Source organism: Salminus brasiliensis, chromosome 2 (genome assembly GCF_030463535.1).
Source record: "Salminus brasiliensis chromosome 2, fSalBra1.hap2, whole genome shotgun sequence".
NCBI classification, from domain to species: Eukaryota; Metazoa; Chordata; class Actinopteri; order Characiformes; family Bryconidae; genus Salminus; species Salminus brasiliensis.
In genome coordinates, this window is record NC_132879.1 from 53,054,962 (window position 1) to 53,077,534 (window position 22,573).

The 22,573-nt window shown below is 40.4% G+C and overlaps 1 protein-coding gene across 1 annotated transcript; it reads left to right on the forward strand.

Moving 5' to 3' along the window:
- Positions 1–1,014: 1,014 nt before the first annotated feature.
- Positions 1,015–22,140, forward strand: lta4h (leukotriene A4 hydrolase). Its single transcript, XM_072673978.1, has 19 exons — positions 1,015–1,227; positions 4,868–4,998; positions 6,085–6,205; positions 10,102–10,170; positions 10,386–10,490; positions 12,324–12,376; positions 13,306–13,378; positions 13,695–13,835; positions 14,047–14,070; positions 14,208–14,278; positions 14,692–14,803; positions 17,124–17,268; positions 17,444–17,547; positions 17,684–17,754; positions 19,206–19,260; positions 19,372–19,467; positions 19,875–19,957; positions 20,384–20,488; positions 21,697–22,140. The coding sequence occupies exons 1-19, from the start codon at positions 1,072–1,074 to the stop codon at positions 21,827–21,829; spliced, it is 1,848 nt and encodes a 615-aa protein (XP_072530079.1). The 5' UTR covers positions 1,015–1,071; the 3' UTR covers positions 21,830–22,140.
- The last annotated feature ends 433 nt before the right edge of the window (positions 22,141–22,573 follow it).

A 22,573-nucleotide genomic window follows, 5' to 3' on the forward strand; every position in this document is an offset into this window, starting at 1 on the left:
AAACATAAATAAGTAGTATATACAATGTTATTATTCATATATCTAACAAAAAGAACAAAGAAAAAAATAACAAGAATACCTTTGGATTTACAATGGATTTACAGCATTTCTTATTTTGCTGTTGTTGCAAATTTAAGTTCTCCTCAGAAATTCCCACTTAGAACCGAACAGGGTTTTTTTTTGTTCACAAAAAAATAAATAATAATAATAATAATAAAAAAAAAATGAAAATACATATATTATATACAGCTCTGGAAAACATGAAGAGACCGCCCTACATGATCAGTTTCTCTGGTTTTACTGTTTATGGCAGTGTGTTTAAGGAAATTAACATTTGCGTTGTATTTTATAAACCATGGACAACATTTCCCCTAAATTCCAAATAAAAAGATTTGCTATTTAGAGCATTTATTTATTTGCAGAAATGACAACTGCTCAAAAACAGCTGCTCAAATAATGCAAATAAAGTAGTATAATAATTAAAATGCAAATAAAGTAGTATAATAATTATAAGGCAAATAAATTATTATAATAATTATAATGCAAATAAATTAGTATAATAATTAAAATGCAAATAAAGTAGTATAATAATTATAAGGCAAATAAATTATTATAATAATTATAATGCAAATAAAGTAGTATAATAATTATAAGGCAAATAAAGTAGTATAATAATTATAAGGCAAATAAATTATTATAATAATTATAATGCAAATAAAGTAGTATAATAATTATAAGGCAAATAAATTATTATAATAATTATAATGCAAATAAAGTAGTATAATAATTATAATGCAAATAAGTTGTTATTGTATCTGGGCTTTGAGAAATCACTATGGCTCTCCACTAGTCTTTCACATTGCTGTTGGGACTGTTGGTAACTCTTTATTTAGCTGAAGGAGGCAGTACAGACTGCTGCTCCGAGTCAGTGCTGCAGAAGAAGACGTAGCTAATCAAGAGGAAAAAAGGAGACTACAGTTCCCATGATTCAACGCGCTCGGGTTCTGTCACATGGACCCATGACTGGGTTAAAATGCAGCATCAGACCTCGCCTTGCACTCCTTTCCGATCATGGCTCCAGTGTCAGACCCCTGCTCCTTCTCCTCTTTCGCCAAGTGTCTCACTCGGCACCTGAACCTGACCCTGCAGGTGGACTTCGACAGTCGTGTCCTGCGGGGGAAGGTCGCCCTGACGGTGGAAGTCCTCCAGGATAAACTCTCCTCTCTGGTAACGTGGTTAAACCGACTCGCTGCTTTGGGGCTTTGCAGTTCTGCATTAGCTAGCCGGCTTCTACCAGCTGCACCGGTGCTGGTCCAGCTTCTGTCTGGGTTACTGGGTGTAGTGTCTGAGGTATGGCTTCTGGAGAGGAGTGAGGTTGCTGCGGCTCAGGGGTGGGTTAGTGCCAGGGTGGATGGGAGCTGGGTGGTAGCTGGACAGTTAGGACAGAGCTGTAATGCAGTTTTGTGAAATTGGGCTTCACTTTGCTGACATGGCTCAGTGTTTCATAATACTGGAGTTTCACTTCACTGAGGTTTCCCAACCCAGTGTAAACAGAGGCAGTGTGTGAAGTCTGACTTCCTGAGGTCAGAAAGGCCAGCTGGTTATAATGTTCTGTGTGGGAAATCTCAGGCTCACAGCTCAGATTTCTTGTGATAAAAATAAAGTTGATTAGTGGAGACCAATGTGGTTAAAATAAAATAAAATAAATAAATAAATAAATATAAACACAAAAAAGCAAAAAAAAATATTTTTTTTCTCATGTTTTTGAGATAATAATTTAGCTAAATTTGCTATTTAGAGCATTTATTTATTTGCAGAAATGAAAACTGCTCAAAAATGCAAAGAAATTATTATAATAATAATTATAATGCAAATAAATTATTATTCAAATGTAGACAAGACAGTACTAATATTTGAGCTTTGAGAGCGTTCAGAAATCACTATGGCTCTCCACTAGAATTTCACATTGTTTTTGAGAATTTTATTCCATGGATTAGCTCTATCTATCTATCTATCTATATATCTATCTATCTGTGTGTATATATATATATATATATATATATATATATATCTGTTTATCTATCCATCTGTGTGTGTGTGTGTGTGTGTGTGTATATGTATGTGTATATGTGTGTGTGTATATATATATATACACACACACACACACACACACACACACACAGTATGGTATATAGATATCTGTATATCTATTCATGATAAAGTTCATTTTGTGTTTTCTCAAATTTTACCTTTTTTCACTAACCATCAGAATTACGGCTATAGCTGTGTTGTAGATAATGTGATTCCTAGATCCCCGGTCAATCTACAATACTTCTCTGCGCACCAAACTCTTCACTCTGAACAATGTGTTTCTATCTCAGTGATTAAATTAAGATGAAGATATGCAGAATTCTTTAAAGCTCGGCAAGAACGAAACCATTTCATCATTTCTCAGACAGGTAAACAGCTGTAATTCTGCACACAGTCAGACAAACACTCAACTGAGAGAAGCTTCACTTTACATCAGTTCTGGTGCAATAAAATGATATATTTTCATGCCGCAACACAAATAAAATAAATAAGTATACTTTCGATAAAATAAACATTTATCCAGAGCCTAATTAAACAAAAACCTTATCTCCAGAAAGCAACATTTGTCATGATAACTTGTGATCTGTGGAAAACGGAAAACGCTTGCTATGCATGATAATGAAATGAATAAATTCAAACAAATAAAATGATCTCATTATCACAGAGTGAGAAAGTATGCAAATCCACGGCCCCTCAGGGCTTCTGTAGAAAGCAGCGGTAGGATGGATGTCTGTAATGCTGCTGAGCTGGGTGTAATATTGGTGTGCTAAGATTACAGTTTATTTAGTCTCATTTAGTTTCATGAAAGTTAATGTCGTAACTTGCGACTGCTGCTTAGAAAGGCAGTTCAGGCGTAAAGGTGATCTTGATTCTTAGGGCTACAATAAATGTGCCTCACTGACACTTTCTTGTTTAAATAAATCATTGGGATTTTATTTAAACATAAAGCATAAAGATGAATCCCACATGTTTTTTACAATTTCGGTGTAGTTCAGTCATTGAGAGAAGAACCGAGTCCAAGAAGTCCATGTTCGAAACACTTACCAGAGCTCCAGGAATCCCAAAGTGAATAGAGACCAGTGTCTTAACCTAATGCATGTGTAACAGATACAGCAGAACAGATATTGACTGCGTTAAAGAATGAAGACCATCACAAACATTTTATTGCACCAGAACTGATGTAAAGTGAAGCTTCTCTCAGTTGAGTGTTTGTCTGACTGTGTGCAGAATTACAGCTGTTTACCTGTCTGAGAAATGATGAAATGCTTTCGTTCTTGACGAACTTTAAAGAATTCTGCATATCTTCACCTTAATTTAATCACTGAGATAGAAACACATTGTTCAGAGTGAAGAGTTTGGTGCGCAGAGAAGTACTGTAGATTGACCGGGGATCTAGGAATCACATTATCTACAACACAGCTATAGCCGTAATTCTCCAGACAGGTCTTTCTGTGTGCTGCTTTGCCCTGTGAAATCTCAGCTGTTAGAAATGATCATTTTTGGCCAAAATATTTTTCAGATTTTATATCTCAGCCGTCAGATAATATATTAATAGCTATTATATGTACAAACTCTCTGTAAAGGAGCTTTTAGAGGTATCGCATCGTCATCTACCAGTGAGCTTCCACATCATGTGGGAGACTGGGGTTCGGTACCCTGGGTGACTAAGCTGTGCTTCGCCAGTAAGAGTCCTTGGGCAAGACTCCTAACATTGGCTACATTGGCTCACCTCTGTAATTCAGTTTTGTCAAGCAACAATGAGTATGCATTCATTATGCATCTCAAAAACATACACACACACACACACACACACACACACACACACACCAATCAGCCATTACATTAGCACCAGCTGAAGAACATTGGCATCTGTCAGGGGGTGGATGTATCAGGCAGCAAGTGAACAGTCAGCTCTTGAAGAACCAAACTGTGACTGCTAGACGGCTGGATCAGAACTTCTCCAGCAAAATATCAGGCAGGCATTTTTTATTTAAAACTGGTATGCAGTGGTCAGTACCAACCAAAAGTACTCCTGGAAAGGCCAACCGATGAACAGGCAATGGGCTCATTGACGCCTAACTACTTATGGGACCTAAAGGTTCTGCTGCTAACATTAGTCTTGCTACCAGATACTACAGGACACCTTTAGAGTCCTTGTGGAGTCCATGTCCTCAATGCAGGTGCAGCAGATCTGTTGTGGCGGCCCAAGGGGAACCTATTCGGTATTAAGGAGTTGCGGTTAAGTCGGTATTAATGTTATGGCTGATCGGTGTATTCGACAAGTACGTATCCATGCCATACTGCTAGAGCCATAAATGAGGAGAATAGGCCAGACCTTTGTATAGCCTAGTTGTTGTAATTTTGCTGCACTTGTATCCTCATGAACTTTGGCTTCAGGTGTTGGCTCATAATACCTGGTGCACTTTTTAACCTTAAGTGGCTTCTCTTTGACTTTGGCTTATGGGGTGCACTTTATCTGATTCAAGAGAGGGTAGAATGGACCACAGGCTTATTCATAGACACGGCCGGCACATGCTGTTGATCAGTCTGCCCGGTGTCCTCATCAAATGCAGATTTAGTTGTGTCGTTCTGTTGAGGAACGCAAGAAGAATAAGACTAATCTGTTGACGTCTGGAAGACTGGCTACCTTCATTTCGATGACTCTGCACTTCTGTACTTTGAAACGTCCAAAGTTCTGAAGTATAATTGCATCATAGCTACAGATCTGATATTACATGTTTCTGTATCACCTTATAACTCCTGCTCTTTCCTCTAGACCCTTGACACCAAGGACTTGAAGATCTTCAAGGTGTCGGCCAATGGCCAGGCTGCAAAGTTCCAACTGGAGGCCCAGCAGAGTTTTAAAGGCAGCCCTCTGGAGATCACCCTGCCCTTTGAGCACTCACGGTATTACTACACTCATCATATCTTTAATGGAATCTGCTTTGAGGAGATGAAGCTTGTAGTTTTATTAGGTCCACCTACGTACCTTGAACCTACACCCTTTGGTTTTATTAGGTACACCTAGAATTATCATCTACTCTCTACCCTACCCTCAAGCTAGGACCACCACTCACTGGATATTATTTGACTGTTGGGCCATTCTCATTCCATATAGAGTACTGTAGCGCCAGCATATGTATAAGGTCCTTATCTGTACACCTACAACAGTGGTCTCCAACCCTTCTACTGGAGAGTTACGCTGTGTGCAAAAGTTTGTGGAGACCCTTTCTAATGAATGCATTCAGCTACTTTTAAATTGGACCCATTGCTGACACAAATGTGTGAATGCACACACACAGCTTGTCTAGTACCTGTAGAGATACTGCCAATAGAATAGGAGCAATATCTGGAGCAGATATACATGAACCTGCTTACAACATGCCTAATTCCCCACCTGAAATGGTGCTCCATCCAGTACTTTTGGGATGATCATCTGTCCTCAGTAATGTAATCTTGTCACTGAATGCAATCAAGCAACGCTCCAAAATCTAGTAGAGAGCCTTTCCTGGATAGTAGACAAAATCATTTTTTAATACCTATGATTTTGGGGAAACAAAACAAAACAATGAATGAGCAGGTGTCCCAATACTTTTGTCCATATAGTATAGGTCTTCTTGCAGGTTTCAGTTTCAACCCAAATCCAAAACCCCTCATTCAGCCAATCATGGACTTCTAAAGGCGTTAATTAGTTGGATAAATTGGGGATGATTAGGATTGTATCCAAAATCTGCAGGAATGTAGCTCTTCAGGAGCAGGACTGAAGACCACTGAAGACCTACAGAGTAGACTAGTAAGATAAGTGTGTCTAGTAAAGTTCTGGTCAGTAAGTGTAGAACAGATCCTGACGGACACTGTAGGCTCCAAAGGTTGGGTCGTTGTTGTGTGGAAAGAAGGTTAGCATTTTCTAACCTACATCCAGGTGTAATCTCCTCAAAGTGCGACATGTACTAATGTATTTATAATAATAATTTGTGGTATGTCTGCATCCAGTGGTCAGCATGTTATTGTGGAGATCGAGTATGAGACGTCTCCGAGTGCTTCGGCCCTGCAGTGGCTGTCTCCCACGCAGACTGCTGGGAAAAAACACCCCTATCTTTTCAGCCAGTGTCAGGTATGTAACCCCTCGAGAGAGCTTGTCTTATTGCCTTTATAAAATAGCCACTAAATAGCCATTAATAAAATATACCAGTGCCTGATAATAATAGTTGTTTTTAATAATACAGCAGTGTGGTTTAATTACTGTATGCTTTGATTGCCAAGCAACACAACAAATATTTTTTTAAATATGACTCATGGGGGCCTTACTCACCAACCACAATTTCTCCTTTAAACCCACCTATGAATACTTCTGCGAACTCTGTGAAAAAAATTAAGACAATTCTCTGAAAGATTATTATTATTATTAGATAGTGAATGGAGCTCAGTGTGTATTCTTACCCTATATAGACAAAAGTATGGGGACGCCTGCTCATTCATTGTCATTTCTTCTGAAATCAATGTTCAAAAAATGTATCCTGCTTTTGTTGGAGTAATTGTCTCTACTGTCCAGGAAAGAAGGCTTTCTACTAGGTTTTGGAGGAGCATTGCTGTGAGGATTTGATTGCAATCAACGACAAGAGGATCCCACCTCTTCATCCCTAACCCCTCAACTCATCATTCCAGAGAACACAGTTCTTCCACAGCTTAATGCTGGGGGGCTTTATACCCCTTATGCCCACGCCTGGTGCCAATAGGGTCATGTTGATCTGCTATTCCTATTCTATTGGCAGCACGTCTATACAGGGACTAGACAACCTGTTTTTGTGTAGAATTTGCATTTGCGTCTGTCTGAGCAGTGTGTGCTGAATGTCTTCGTTAGAAGGGTGTGCACAAATATTTGGACACACACACTGTATGCCTGTATTAGGTATTTTCGAACAGCTTTCCTATCCCTAATCAGATCGTACAAATACCGTTATGTGAAACTTCAACCACAGCGTAACGGTAACTGACGAGGTAAAGCAAGAAAGCTTGATTAATCTATCCTGTGGTTCTCTTCTGCCTGCTGCAAGTGCAAAAGCTACCTTTCAGACCTTTCTAGTCTTATCCAGAGCATGTCACTCAAAACCGCAGTTATCTCTGCTAGCTTTATCAGTTTCAGCTGTTTTATCGCCTCCAGAGGTAACATGATATGAGCACAGCTGTGTCTGTGTTGGGGGTGTTTTGCTGAGTTTTGAATTCTGATATGAGGACACTGGTGTAGAGAACGGCAAGTTAACTTCTTAGATGACGGTAGTAAGCTGAACATTACATCCCTGATATGTTACTAACACTGTAACTGGATGTCTGTGAAGGATTATTTGTGTCCTGGGTTTCATCTTTGAACACTGACCAGCTAGGAGTTCATGATTTTCTCACTGGGAATATGAATATTTGTAAAGTATCTGTGCTGTGGCGTTTACTGAGGATTACCTTTTGCATTGCAGTTGGAAACTTGACATGCATTGCACAGCAGTACATTTGATTTATGTTGCCAGTGAACACCCACACCCACATGTACAGTAGTAATTTGGGGCTGAGCACACACACCTGGAGCACCTGCGCAGCCACCTCAGCACCGGGGGAGCATCTGAGGTTCTTTACTGAAAGACTTAAGCCACAAATGTTGATGCTTTTCCTTTACTCCCACTTCCAGAAGAATCGAACCAGCAGCTTTGTGGTCCCGGTCCCACCCAATCTAACCTTAAGGCCTCTTTACATTACACAAAAGTTCACATGTCACTCACAAGAGTCAGGCTGCACAGTGCATCATTTGGTAATTGTTATTATAATACCCTATATGTCCAAATGTTTGTGGACACCCCTTCTAATGAATGCATTAGGCTACTTTAAGTTGCACCAATTGCTGGCACAGATCTGCAAATGCATGCACACACACAGACACAGCTTGTCTAGTCCCTGTAAAGAAATACTGAAAATAGAAAAGTACACTCTTGAGCAGATAAACGTGAACCTATTGGTGCCATGCCTAATGTCAGGCGTGGACTAGCTCTGGAATGATGGTGGGGCTCCATCCAGTACTTTTTAGATGAGATGGGGAGTTTGGGATGAGGTAGGGTGGCAACCATCCAACATCCTGATCTCACACTAACGCTTTTGTGGCTGAATGCAATCCCATCCTCACAGCAGTGCTCCAGAATCTCATAGAAGGTTATGCCTGGACAGTAGAGACAGTTACTCCAACAAAAGCAGAATAAACTCTGTGATACCCCTGATTGCAGAAGGAACAATGAATGAAAAAGCGGGTGTCCCAATACTTTTGTCCATATATTGTAGTTGTGGTACTGATCTCACAGAATCACAGAGCAAATTAATGTTGCACCCAGGTTGGATTAAATCATGGGTTAGGCATGACTAAAGCCCAAGTACCTGAGCATGCAAAGGGCCCGTGGGTCTCTGTGGAGGGGCGGGAAAGTTGTTTGGTACTATTGGTTATATGATTAGGTGCGCTCCAGGATCTGCTTGGCACATCTGGCATTTACTTTGGCCATGGTTTCATCCCAAGTAGCACATGATCCATCTTGTTCTGCTTATAGCCCTGAAACCTCCTGTGTTTTGTCATAAACACAACACAGGCAATTATAGCATGAGTGCCGCTGACATTCTTGTTAAACATGTTTTAAGCATTCCTTCCTCTACGTAGAAAACTGTGAGCTGGTACGGATACAGGTATAGTTTAGTTCAGATAAAATATCAGAAGCAGAAGATCCATACAGTGCAGCTGTAGAAACGGAGCATCCCTCAGAACAACACATCATATTGTGTTGCATTGTTTTCTACTGATGGCAGCTGGACAGCTTCTTTGAAAAGTAGCCCACACTAAGGGAAGTGTATCCAGGTATGATCAGACTGAGAACTGAGAACTTACAATAGGTTGGGTGGCTGACCCTAATGCATTAATTAAAATTTGACATTTATTTTTGCCCATAATTTTACACCTGGTCACTTTATGCATCTTGAGTAGCAGGATTGGATCAGAATCTGGATCAGGCCACCCCACATAAACATGCACCCAAGTGTAAACACATCCAAGATGCATTTAAACCAGATACAGATGTGATCTCTCAAACCACTTCAGGAGGTGGTCTGAGACCCTGTTTACACCTGGTCACTGCATGCATTTTGAGTATCAGGATTGTATCTGGATCAGGCCACCCCACATAAACATGCACCCAAGTGTAAACACACCCAAGCTGCATTTAAACCAGATGCAAATCCGATCCCTCAAACCACTTCAGGAGGTGGTTTGAGGCGCATTTGTGCCACATGTTACCGCAGCGGAAACACATTTGTCTCTTCAAGACTCATTCCACCACCAAAACCCCTTCCCAGTACGACCGAAACACCAGTAATAATTGCTGCACGATAAGCAAATTGCCAAATTCCAGCCCACGCTACAATCTAACCAGAGGCGCTTTAGACTACCAAATGTAAATGTGGCATGTGGCTTAAGTCTTATCGGGATGCAATCCAAATATTAGTCACATGACCAGGTGTTTAAATGGCTGTTGAGATTATAATCTATGAGGTCTCACTCTCTCAGCACTGTTTAGAATGAATGTAGCATCGAGTTATGTTGCTGTCCCAATGAGTCTGTTTACTCAGCCTAGAATTTTTATATGCTTTTAATCCAATAAGGGTCAGTGATGTTGGTCCAAATAATAATTTCAGTCTTACCACACTACTGTTTTCCCAATATGCAATTCATCTATATTGCAAAGCATGTTGCACTCACAGTATAGCTGTATAATCACACTATTAGTATGATTAGTATTAGTATCGTCACCAAAATTAATCGTCACAAATCCTTTCTGTAGAAGGAAAAAGCCTTAACTTAACTTTCAGTGGAAGTCAGTGTATCAAACAGACATTTGGAGCATTTCTATTGATCCATTTGTCATAGTTTTTGAACACAATGTACAAAAAAGTTGTAGGATGTTTATTCTTTAATCTCTTCTTTACAAATAGGCCACTCATTGCAGGACAATGGTGCCCTGCCAGGACACGCCATCAGTGAAGCACACCTACTATGCACAGGTATCAGGCTTTTATCCAAACACACACACACACACACCTGCAGATAACATGCAGCTCTTACTTTGCTTCTGGCAGGCAGAACTCAAATGCAGTGCAAATGAACAGTCGTCTAAACAGAGACACCTTGTTACGAGTTCACTCTGGTCTTTAGGTATGAGGTTTTTGTGTGTGTGTGTGTGTGTGTGTGTGTGTGTGTGTGTGTGTGTTTGTTTTAGGTGTCTGTCCCTAAAGAGCTGATCGCTCTCATGAGCGCCGTGCGAGATGGACAAGAACCGGACCCCACTGACGGCAGCAGAGTTGTCTACCGCTTCAGACAGCCGGTCAGCTCATTGTCTTTTTGTCCCTCTCTCTCTGTCTCTCTTGTGTGTACATGTGCAACACCTTAAATTGCTGTAGGTGTAGCATTAGTGTGTGTATCCGATTATCATACATGCAAACTGATGAACTGGAACGTCTGGACTGGTATCTTCTAAAGCTGGTGCTTACTTAACCTGTGTTTTTTTTTTTTTTGTTTGTTTTTTTTTTTTTTTTTTGGTCAGACCGTTATCACAGTATAGTGATTGTGTAGTGTTACGGCTATTGTCGTCATGGCAACCCTGCATCACTATAAGGAGTACGTTTAACATATCATCTCTGACACACCTCCAAAACCTCCAAAAGTGGAGTTATGATTAAACTAATTTTTGGGAGATGGACACTCCCCGAGCACAAGCCCCATATATACCCCCGACCCCTGCTTCTCAGTCCAACTTGCACCCACCGCCGCCCTCTCCTCCTGTTTTTAATTCACCACACCAAAGGGGGCGGGTGTGGCGTTCAGCTTTACCATCACCACCTCCTGGAGTCCACCCGGTGTGTGTATATATGTATGTGTATACTATTATTATTATTATTATTATTATTATTATTTTATTATAATTCTAATATAATAATTATTCTATTGGTCCATTTATCTTGAAAGGCATTCTGGCAAAATGCAAAATAAATGTAAATGCCAGATTCACATTCTCTCAGAAAGTGAAAAACATAAGAATGGACATACATACAAGGTTTTTGTGTGACTCGACTATATATATATATATATATATATATATATATATATATATATATATATATATATATCCTTGTTTCTACACTCACTGTCCATTAGATCAGCTCCACTTACTGTAGAGGAGCACTGTGTAGTTCTAATTAGTAGAATTCCAGGCTGGAGTCCGTTTGTTTCTCTGCATACTCTGTTATTAGCCTCCTTTTACCCTGTTTGTTCTTCAATGCTCAGGATCCCACAGGACTGACCACCACAGACCAGGTAGTATTTGACTGGTTGGTCATTCTCAGAACAGCAGTGACACTGGTCATGCTGGTGGCAAGTGGATGCTGCTGTCTACAGGACGCTGTTGGTTGGATGTTTCTAGTTGATGGACTATGATGCTAAGGTGTTTAAGAACTCCAGCAGCACTGCTGTGTCTGAACCACTTGGAACAGTGCAACACACACTACAGACACACTTGCCACCAGGTCAGTGTCACTGCAATGCTGAGAATCACACCACCCAAATAATAAATATCTGCTACATGGTGGTCCTGTGGGGTCCTGACCATTAGAATTACACAGTGCTCCTGTATGGTCCGTGGAACTTTTCTAATGGACAGTAAGTGTAGAATCGAGAAGGTGTGTTAGTGTGGACTTTTCTCAGTCCATCAGTGACCCAGAAGTCTCAGATGTTGATGCTGAAAGTATTATGAATGCTCCGTCATGTGCAGTCATGGTCACGTTTTCTAATAAATAGCGCCGGGGATGTCAGTTGGCGATGTGAAAATGTGTGTTCTGGCTGCAGGTAAACATTTTCAGCGCCTCATTGTTGGAAACACTTGTTTTTCATCTAGTTTGCAAAAATGTTTTTTTCCTTTTTGAGCTCTGTATCAAATCAGTCCTCCAAGTCTGATCAGATAGCCGAAAATGTCTAGCCCTCTTTTTTTTATCTGAGGTCTTCAGCTGCAGTAGCTTTTTATCAGGAAATGCTTCATCAAAGATTGCTTTTGTGGTTCTGTGGTTTAGCTAAAGAAGATGAGCAGGCAGTTAAGAAATGCACAACTTGTGTAAAGTTCTAAATGATTGGTGTGTGTTATGTTTTTTTGCATTTATTTCCACAGGTTCCAATGCCTTCTTATCTGATTGCATTAGTGGTGGGAGCTTTAGAAAGCAGGTAGTGTTTCTAATCCTCTCTCTGTGGTCACACAATGATTAACTTTATCTATGTAGCACCTTATATCAAGATCTCTCTTTCTCTCTCTCTCTCACTCTTACTCTCTCTCTCACTCTTACTCTCAAACCAAGCTCATCAGCTCATTAAGAAAAGGCTCTTTTAGTCACATTACATCTGAACATGCTCTGCTTAAATGTCTTGTGGGCTGTTCGCTATTGATACACACCTATATCTATATCGGCCATAACATTAGCACCACGGGTGAAGCAAAAAAACATGGTTATCTTCAACTACAGTGGCATCAGTCAAAGGGGTGGGATCTATATATTAGGCAGCAAGTAAACAGTCAGTTCTTGAAGGTAAGCATAACAATCTAATCTAATGAAGGCATTCAGCTCCTTTAGGTTGCACCCGTTGCTGACACAGATGTGCAATTTGCACACACACACTGCTTGTGTAGTTTCTGTAGAGAAGCACTGCCAATAGAATAGGACTCTTCGTAGCAGATCCACACGAACCTACTGGCTAGAAGGGCATTAAAGGCCCCCAGCATTGAGCTGTGGAGCAGTGGAGCTGTGTTCTCTGGAATGATGTTTGGTGCTCCATTCAATACTTTCAGGATAAGTTGGGGAGTTAGGGATGACTTAGTGTGGTGGCAATCCATCATCCTGACCTTGCTAGTTTTCTTCTCAGTGGATGCAATCAAATCCTCACAGCAGTGCTCCAAAATGTGGTAGAAAGCCATGTTCCCTGGATAGTAGACAGAGTTATTACATGTCAGAATAAACAACAAATGATCAAGTGTCCCAATACTTTTGTCCATATGATGTATATCCTACTAATGCATGATTTTATTCATCATAGTTTATGAATGAATACCGTTCTGCTGTTGGTGTCAGTTTTGAAACCGTGTGCTCTGTGGTGTTCAGGGAGATTGGGCCCAGGTCCCGGGTGTGGTCGGAGAAGGAGTATGTAGACCAGGCTGCCTTTGAGTTCTCTAAAGTGAGTAAGCACATTTTTCCTTTGTTGTGTCATCAGTTCCAGTCCTGAGGACTGAAGTCCAGCCACTCCTAATGTGAGGCTTTATTACACCAGACTAATTAAAACAGCACTCGATACATTATTAGCTGATAAGAAGGTGGGAGATTTGCGGTGTTCAGTTACAGCATAGAAGACCACCACTTTCCCACATGTGCAGTAAGCCAGCGTTAAAACATGGCAGCACACAGAAAGTGAAAGCACACAGTCCTGAAAGTGTATACTGCATGACTCATGATTTGAGAATTGGCTAAGTTGTATCCCTATCTCTCTGTCTCAGACTGAGACCATGTTGAAGACGGCTGAGAGTCTGGCAGGACCGTACGTGTGGGGGCAGTATGACCTGCTGGTGCTGCCCCCATCTTTCCCCTACGGTGGCATGGAGAACCCCTGCTTGACCTTCGCCACCCCCACTTTACTGGTCAGTGTCCACATCTATGCTTCAGATGCTTTTTCAGGCTTCCTAGAACCACACTTGATCAGCCATTATTGACCACAGTGACCATCTTCAGATGTTGTTGTCTTCAAACCCTGTCAGATATGCTGTCTGTTGGTTGGTTTGTATCGTAATATTTGCTCTTATTGAATGTTTGTTTGTTTGTTTGTTTGTTTGTTCTTGTGTTCCCTCTCAGGCTGGAGACCGCTCCCTCTCCAATGTAAGTCACTGTGTGTGGATGCTGACCCGTGAAATCCTTGGATGGATGAGTAGTGGATGCTGAACTGTTGGTTGAATATCCATCCACCTTCTTTTGTGATTCAGTGATTTCAGAAGTGCTCTTCTGTCTGGTTCTAGGTGATTGCTCATGAGATTTCTCACAGCTGGACTGGAAACCTGGTGACCAATAAAACCTGGGAGCATTTCTGGTCAGTCTTTTATTTATTTATTATTTTTTGTATTCATACAGTATGTAGATATAGTAACACTTGAATAGCATATAGTCATTGAATGAGGCTCATGTCTGAGGATCATTTTTGGTGCGTGAAGGCAGATTGATCTCTCATTCAAATCCTTTTTTTTCCTTTATTTTTTTCTTCAAGAGTTTTGCAATCAAATCAAACTCACTGGAGGAATTCTTTGTGACTGGTCCAACATTGAATAGCAGTATGACCTTTTTGTTGCTTGTATAGTGGCTGCGTTAATCTTTTAACTCCGTATCGGTTACTTATTTCGTCCGTCTGCCAGCGCGTACTATTGAAACAGGGAGTGATGAAAACGCACAGTGCTTAACATAAAGCACTCTCTTGAAGCACTCTCTTCTGTCTTTGTGTTTGTGTAGGTTGAATGAAGGACACACAGTATATTTGGAGAGAATGATCGGCAGAGCTATGGAGGGTGAACAGTTCAGGCAGTTTAAAGCCATAGGAGGATGGAAAGAGCTGCAGGAAGCTGTAAGACACACATACACACATGTGCTCATGCCAATATTGGTCCACATCTGTTTCATCTTTTCTCATATTGTATTTGCAACAGTATTGATCCTGGCACCTAAATACAATCTCAGTAATTCCACTAGAAAACACCGATTGAGTCAAACAGCAGCAAAATGCCCCCTTACTAAATGTGCGACACCTGTATTTCGAGGTGTGGCTGATCATAAAATGGCTGTACCAGTTAGTACAAACCAGATGGAACAGAACTTTTAGCATGATTACAAAGATTGAGCTTCATAAAATATAAGTAAAGACTCCTCAAACCTTGTCCCAACAATCAGCAGCCATGCACGCCTCTAAGCAGCTGCTTAGGGCTCTAAAAAGTTCTTTACCGAACTGAAAATGCTGTTAAATTAATGAAATATCAAACACAAACCAGATGGAACAGAACATTAAGCATGGTTGAAAATTCAAAGCTTTATAAATTATTAATGAAAAACTCCTTAAACGTAGTCCCAACAATCAGCAGCCATGCGCTCCTCTAAGCAGCTGCTTAGTACTCTAAACATTTAAAATAATTGACTGACTTGAAAATGTTGTTAAATGACTGAAATATCAAGCACAAACCACATGGAACAGAACATTAAGCATGGTTGGGGAATAAAATGTAAATACCCTGACTTCTCAGTCCTTGTCCCAACAATTAGCAGCCTTGGGCTCCTCTAAATAACTGCCTTGCACTCATAAAAAAATTAATTACTCACCTGGAAATGTTAAATGATTGCAGCAAGTACAAACCAAATAAAATAATTAATAATCTGAATGTTTAAAAAAAAAACTAAGCTTTACAAATGAATAAATAAACACTCCTCAAACCTTGTAGCAACATTTAGCAGCCATGGGCTCTAAGCAGCTGCATAATTATTAAAATAATGATGCCCACAAAGCAGGACAAAGTTATTAGAAGGCAGCAAATTGTATTGAAAAGACTGACCATTAGATGCTGTTAAATGACTGACAATGTCTACAAACCAGATGAGACAGAACTTTTAGCTTGGTTGAAACTTTGCTTGAACAGAAACACCCAGTTATCGGAGCTCAGTGCCTTTACACATAGAGACGAGTACTTCAATGTTAAATTGCTTCAGAATTCTCATTTCTCTGAAATTAGGCTGTTAATTTGATCTGGCCACTATTATGCTTTGTTCTTTGTTGTTGTTGCTCTAAACCATTCAAATGTGCACTTATTCAACCAGTAAATGCTTTACCTAAATAAAATGAATGGCAAAGTGGAATGGAACAAACACCAGGATTTAGAGACCTCCACTCCTCTTAATGATTAAATAGAGTTGGTATCGGTTCTTGCTATTGGCAGTCTTTTGAGGATCAGGTATTGGGATCAAAAGTTAATGTTGTATCAGTTCTGCTGTATCAGTATATATTTATTACATTACAATGATGCTACGTGATTGTTAGTTTGTTATCTAGAAACAAAACTGCTGACTGTCTAGCTTTCACAACTTCCTGCTTTATTATGATGTCTGCGTTCAGCCTGTGAAAAGGGAAGGGAAATAACCACATTGTTTACTTTGGTGTTACCCAGGGGTCGGCAACTTGCGGCTGCACAGCATAATTAGCCAACACAATGCAGACAGTGCAGAGGAGACACACAGTGCAGACTAGAATGTGTAAATAAGTAAAACGGAGACTGATACAGTAGTGGGAAGTAAAGTTGTGCAATAAAATGTGCATACTATGTTAACACAGTAGAGTGCAGCACAGGTTAGTGCGGTACTCTCTCAGCTTTTTTTTTTATGTACCTATAGACTTTTGGTACTATAGACTATTATTACTATAGACTATTAGTACTAGGGATGCACTAAATCTGACTTTTTCTGTTCCGATACCACATACCTCACCATGTGAGAGACTTAAGGCACCAGGGTTGACTTAAAGATTACATTACTAACTTTGTAAAACAAACTATAACAAATTCTCCCAGATATTAATGAGCCGAATTTCTGTTGTATTTGTAAATCACATTTTTACAAATACTAAACTAAATAATTGTGCTGGACCTTGGTCCAGTGTTGTCTGGACTTTCAGAACTTTTGTTCAGAAATTTGGAGCAACTCCTCCCTTCTCGGTTCTCCTTATATGGAAGACCAGCTATGCGAGAGTCTGGTTCAGTGAATGGATCAGCCTAATTGTCCGATACCCAATCCAGCGAATTTTGTTAGTATCGGGACCGATATAGCATCCTTAATTAGTACTCTTGACACCCTTGTGTTTAATGGTTTAATGGGAGCTTAATGGTATGCTTTGGTGCTGTTCATAGGTTCACCAGTTTGGAGCCAATAATGTCCTAACCAACCTGGTGGTGAACCTGGATGGTGTTGATACTGATGAATGCTACTCCTGTGTGCCATATGAGAAGGGATTCGCTCTTCTCTATCACTTGGAAGAGCTTATGGGAGGCCCAGGTACACACACACACACACACACACACACACACTTGTGCTTGTATTTATTTATTTATTATTATTTTTTAAACATTGTGTGGTATCTAAAAGTCCTCAGATATCAATAAATCGTTTTTATTATAATTAGTTTAGAAACCTGTGTGAGAAATGTCTGTCTCTCGTGTGCCCCGTGTAGAAGTTTTCATGGGCTTTGTGAAGTCCTATATCCAGCTGTTTGCTTACAGCAGTGTGACCACAGAGCAGTGGAAGGACTACCTATTCACCTACTTCAAAGACAAGGTAACAATTAGCTAGAAATGATGCCTTTTTTTAAGTAAATGGCATACTTAACCTTTTGTAGACTTCCACAAAGTACATGGCACAAGGTTCACACAACTTCAATCCTGTGGGTTTTTTCCCTGTTGCTCCCCATCAGGTGGACATCCTGAATAAAGTGGACTGGAATGGATGGATGCACACTCCGGGAATGCCCCCATTCAAACCTCAGTAAGCACTAGAGAGAGCGTAAATAAGAGCATAATTGTGCTGACCTTGTAGGATGACCAGAGACAAAAAATAAAAAACCAAGCCTACCCGACAATGGGCCCTATCCAAATCATGTATGGCATGCCAATTCTTAGAGCAGACACCTACTGACCACTATAGCAGGACTCATGCTCACAGGTGCTCCCAGTCAGGTGACAATCAGGGGTACCAGAAGTTCACAACGAGTGTCAAATGCAACAGCAAAATAAGCTGTTTGGCAATAACAGAGAAGATCTGGCCAATTTTTCATGGGCGCAACCCACATACTCCGCTCTACTGCTCATCCCACAGATGCATGTTCATACAAATGTGGCACCACAAATACAGGCTTTCCTACGGTATAAGATTTATTGCCAAGAAGCTTTGTTACAACAAAGTAATAATCTACCAAACACACATTTCCTTACTTGTGCTAGGTTTATGTACACGTATTTGCTCAGACACTGTTCGCAAGGTTAGAGTAACCTTAGAGATGTGATGAAAGGAGAGGATACACTGCATAAAAGTACAGTCACTTTAACATGGAACCAGATCTTAGTGGAATGTCTCCATGTTGTGGAATCAATGTCACAAAGAATTGAGGCATTATTGAGAGCGTTGTTGTTTTTTTCCAAAGGAAATGCAAAATTTACTTTCATCAGAGAACATAACTTTGGACCACTCAGCAGCAGTCCAGTCCTTTTTGTCTTTAGCCCAGGCGAGACGCTTCTGACGCTGTCTTTTGTTCAAGAGTGGCTCACCCACATTTTTGAATGGGTTTTGTTTCACAATCCTCTCCAGGGTGCGGTTATCCCTATTGCTTGTACACTGTTTTCTACCACATCTTTTCCTTCCCTTCGCCTCTCTATTAATGTGCTTGGACACAGAGCTCTGTGAACAGCCAGCCTCTTTAGCAATGACCTTTTGTGTCTTTCCCTCCTTGTGCAAGGTGTCAGTGGTTGTCTTTTGGACAAATGTCAAGTCAGCAGTCTTCCCCATAATTGTGTAGCCAACAGAACTAGCCTGAGAGACCATTTAAAGGCCTTTGCAGGTGTTTTGAGTTAATTAGCTGATTAGAGTGTGGCACCAGGTGTCTTCAATATTGAACCTTTTCACAATATTTAAATTTTCTGAGAGACCGAATTTGAGGTTTTCATCAGTTGTCAGTTATGACCAACAAAATTAAAAGAAATAAACACTTGAAATATGTCAGTCTGTGTGTAATGAATGAATATAATATAAAAGTTTCACTTTTTGAATGGAATTACTGAGATAAATCTACTTTTTCATGATATTCTAATTTTATGACCAGCACCTGTATATACCACATGTATGATCCCATCTGGTGAAATTAGATCAAACCTGTCCGTGTGTATGAAATCATATTAGCGTCTTTACACCCGTGTGTTTGACCTGCTGCTGTTCTTGCTTAGATACGACACCACCCTGGCAGATGCCTGCACTGCTCTGGCCCAGAGATGGGTGAAGGTAAAGTGTGATCTCTCATTACGTATAAACCGCTGTTCCTCGTGGTACTGAAGGAAAAACACTGTGTCTGACTCAGTGTGTGTGTGTGTGTGATTGTGTGTGTGATGGCAGGCTAAGGATGCAGATTTGTCAGGCTTCAGCGAGGCTGATGTGAAGCAGCTCTCCTCTCACCAGCTCATTGAGTTCCTGGCTCTGCTTCTGCTGGAGGTACCAAGACATGAACTTTCAAAACACTAATGACCACACAAGCACTGTAGCACATGACCTCTCAAGAGTTAATGCTTCAACTCATTAAACCCTAGGTTTGTTTATCAGTTATTAGACCGAATGCAGAAACCAGTATGAGTTATTTGCTGACAGTTTATGACTTTTTGTGAAACTAATACTGATTGTGGCAGTAATGTAGTTTTGAGAGTGAAGACCTGACGTGTGGGACAACAGGTTAAAAGGGTTAATAAACAGCCCCTCAGATTCCATTAAGCTCCATAAACACCATCTCTTTATTAATGTATATCGATTTTGTGGTATAGTGCTTGTCGGTATGCTGATCAGACCTGTCTAAGCCTGTCAGACCTGTCTCTCTTTCTCCGTCTCTCACTCTCTACTTGATTCAGGATCCTCTCCCTACGGCTCATGTGAAGAGAATGCAGGAGGTTTATAACTTCAACAGCATCAAAAACTCTGAGATCCGTTGCAGGTAAAGAAACTGGGCATTCAAAGGGGCCTGATTAGTGACTAATAATATTATTTGTGCAGTGGCTTTTAGCCCATTGAACTGCAGTGATGGTACTACCAGGGGGCATTTGCTGTTTTTTTTTTTTTTTTCCCTTCCTTGTCTTTCTGTCTGTCTATGTGTATGTATGTGTGTGTGTATATATATATATATATATATATATATATATATATATATATATATATATATATATATATAATGTGTGTGTATATGTGTATATGTGTGTGTATATATATATATATATATATATATATATATATATATATATATATATATATATATATATATATATATATATATATATATATATATATATATCACACAATTTTACCAGACCTTTTAAAAATTTCCGTGTGTGTTTGTGTGTGTGTGTCTTGTGTGACTGCACAGGTGGCTCCGCCTGTGTGTTAAAGCCCAGTGGGAGGAGTGTGTTCCCCTGGCTCTGAAGATGGCCACAGAACAGGGCAGGATGAAGTTCACACGTCCACTCTTCAGGTAACTGAACTGTGAATAATTCAGTTGCACGCTCAGTCAAATCTTGTAAAATGGCAAGATTGCACAACTAATGTGCACTAATATCAGTTTTGTATCCTCACTGTCACGCAGAAGCCTTGTATCTCCAAAATGTCAACTTTACAGGAGAAGGAAAAAAAACATTCTTAACTGGAAAACAGTGTGAAAATCAATTCATCGTCAATATGAGAACCATTGCAAGATTCACATTGTTACATTTTTAAAAAAAAAAATCAAAAATGGAGGTAAAAGGTTTTTGCATGACACCTTATCGTAAATTGACATAAGAACAGGACACTAGATGCTAGAGTGGCTGGTCTTATTATCTTACCATAATACCTTTTTAAAGTAAAGCTAAGTTTTAAATAAACTGTAGACAAGTACACTATGTCCAAATGCTTGTGGACACCCCGTCTAATGAATGCACTTAGCTACTTTAAGTTGGACTATTTGCTGACCCATGTGTAAATGCGCATGTGCACACAAACAGCTTGTCTACACCCTGTATAAAAGTTCTGCCAATATATTAGGACTCTCTGGAGCAGATACACATGAACATATTGGCACCATGCTGCCTTATGCTAGGCGTGGGCTAGAGGGATATAAATCCACCCAACACTGAGTTGTACAGCAGTGAAACGCTGCTCTCTGGGATGATGGTAGTGCTCATTCCAATACTTGATGAGCTGGGAGTTGGCAACGAGGTGGGCTGGTGATTATCTAACATCCTGACCTCCCAGACACTTTTGTCGCTGAATACAATCAAATCCTCACAGCAGCACTGCTTCAAAAAGTAGAAGAATGCCGCCTTCTCTGGACAGTAGAGACAGTTACTCCAACAAAAGCAGGATCAACTGTTTTAATGGCCTTAATCTCAGAAGACAGTGAATGAGCAGGTGTCCTGATACTTTTGTCCATGTGTATTTAATGGTCAGGATAACATGGTGAGGATAGTGTAGGTGCATCATGAATTATGCAGTAAATATTGTGAGCACTGTGTATTTTTGAGAAACCTCACTACCTGGGTGATGCTGTAGAACCATTTTTTACCGGTTCTTTACTGGCATCCTTCAAAAACCCTATCGTTAACAGTGCGCTACATCCTGGTGTGTAAGCTGTGTAGTTGGAAGGTCAGCAGCAGTGCTGAGATTAAAATCTTGTCATTGAACCTGGTCTGCTCTTGTTTTCAGGGAAGTGTACAACTTTGCCAAGTTCCGCGACGAGGCCGTTAAGGCTTTCAAGGAGAGCCGTGACGCAATGCACCCTGTCACAGCAATGCTGGTGGCCAAGGACCTGAAAGCTGACCCAAGCACAGGCTTCTAACTCTGCTGCCTCCAAACTCGCCCATCCACGCATCCCTACCACACACACAGCCCGCCTTTTTTCTCTTCAGCTCCCCCTGCTGATGCATAATCAGATCTTCGTGTATCCAGCAGACCGATCTGTGTGGCTTGGCCTCTGTTTGCTTGGCTAATTCAGCGTCTTGATGGATGTCTTAATCTCAGGGCAAGAGGGGAAAGCAACGCTCCTCTGAATTTCACCATCACCGTCACCTGTTGACAAAAGCTTTTCTTCAAGACGTAGCTTCTCTTGTAGGTTCCCATGCTGAGCAATAAACTCCTCATTAAACATCAGCAGCAGATGTGTTTATTCCTGACATTTGATTGGATAACTGAAGAAAAATATTATATAATTGAGTGTGAAGAATCCAGTACAACCGGATCGTGACAGTAAAACCCAGCATCATCTAGATGTTTGGCTCTTCTACAGTGTAATACATATATTATTGGTGCAAATACACTTTGTGGACAAAAGTATTGGGACACACCTCTTAATCATTGAATTCAGTTTCTCATTCAGTCCCATTACCACAGGTGTATAGAATCAAGTCCCGAGCCATGCAGTCTGCCTTTCTTACACACATTAGTGAAAGACTGGGTGGTCCTAAAGATCTCACTGAACTCCAGCGTGGTTCTGTATGTAATAGGAGACACCGCTGCAACAACAACAAGTCAGCTGGTGAAATTTCCCCCCCTTCTAGATCTTAGAGCTGCAAAGCAAAGGGGG

Excerpts from the sequence above, each read along its gene's own strand:
- lta4h (XM_072673978.1), top strand. The coding sequence starts at position 1,072 with ATGGCTCCAGTGTCAGACCCCTGCTCCTTCTCCTCTTTCGCCAAGTGT. Across the intron at positions 13,379-13,694 it reads CTGCCTTTGAGTTCTCTAAA|ACTGAGACCATGTTGAAGAC; the intron begins GTGAGTAAGCAC and ends TCTCTGTCTCAG. Across the intron at positions 14,071-14,207 it reads GAGACCGCTCCCTCTCCAAT|GTGATTGCTCATGAGATTTC; the intron begins GTAAGTCACTGT and ends GTCTGGTTCTAG.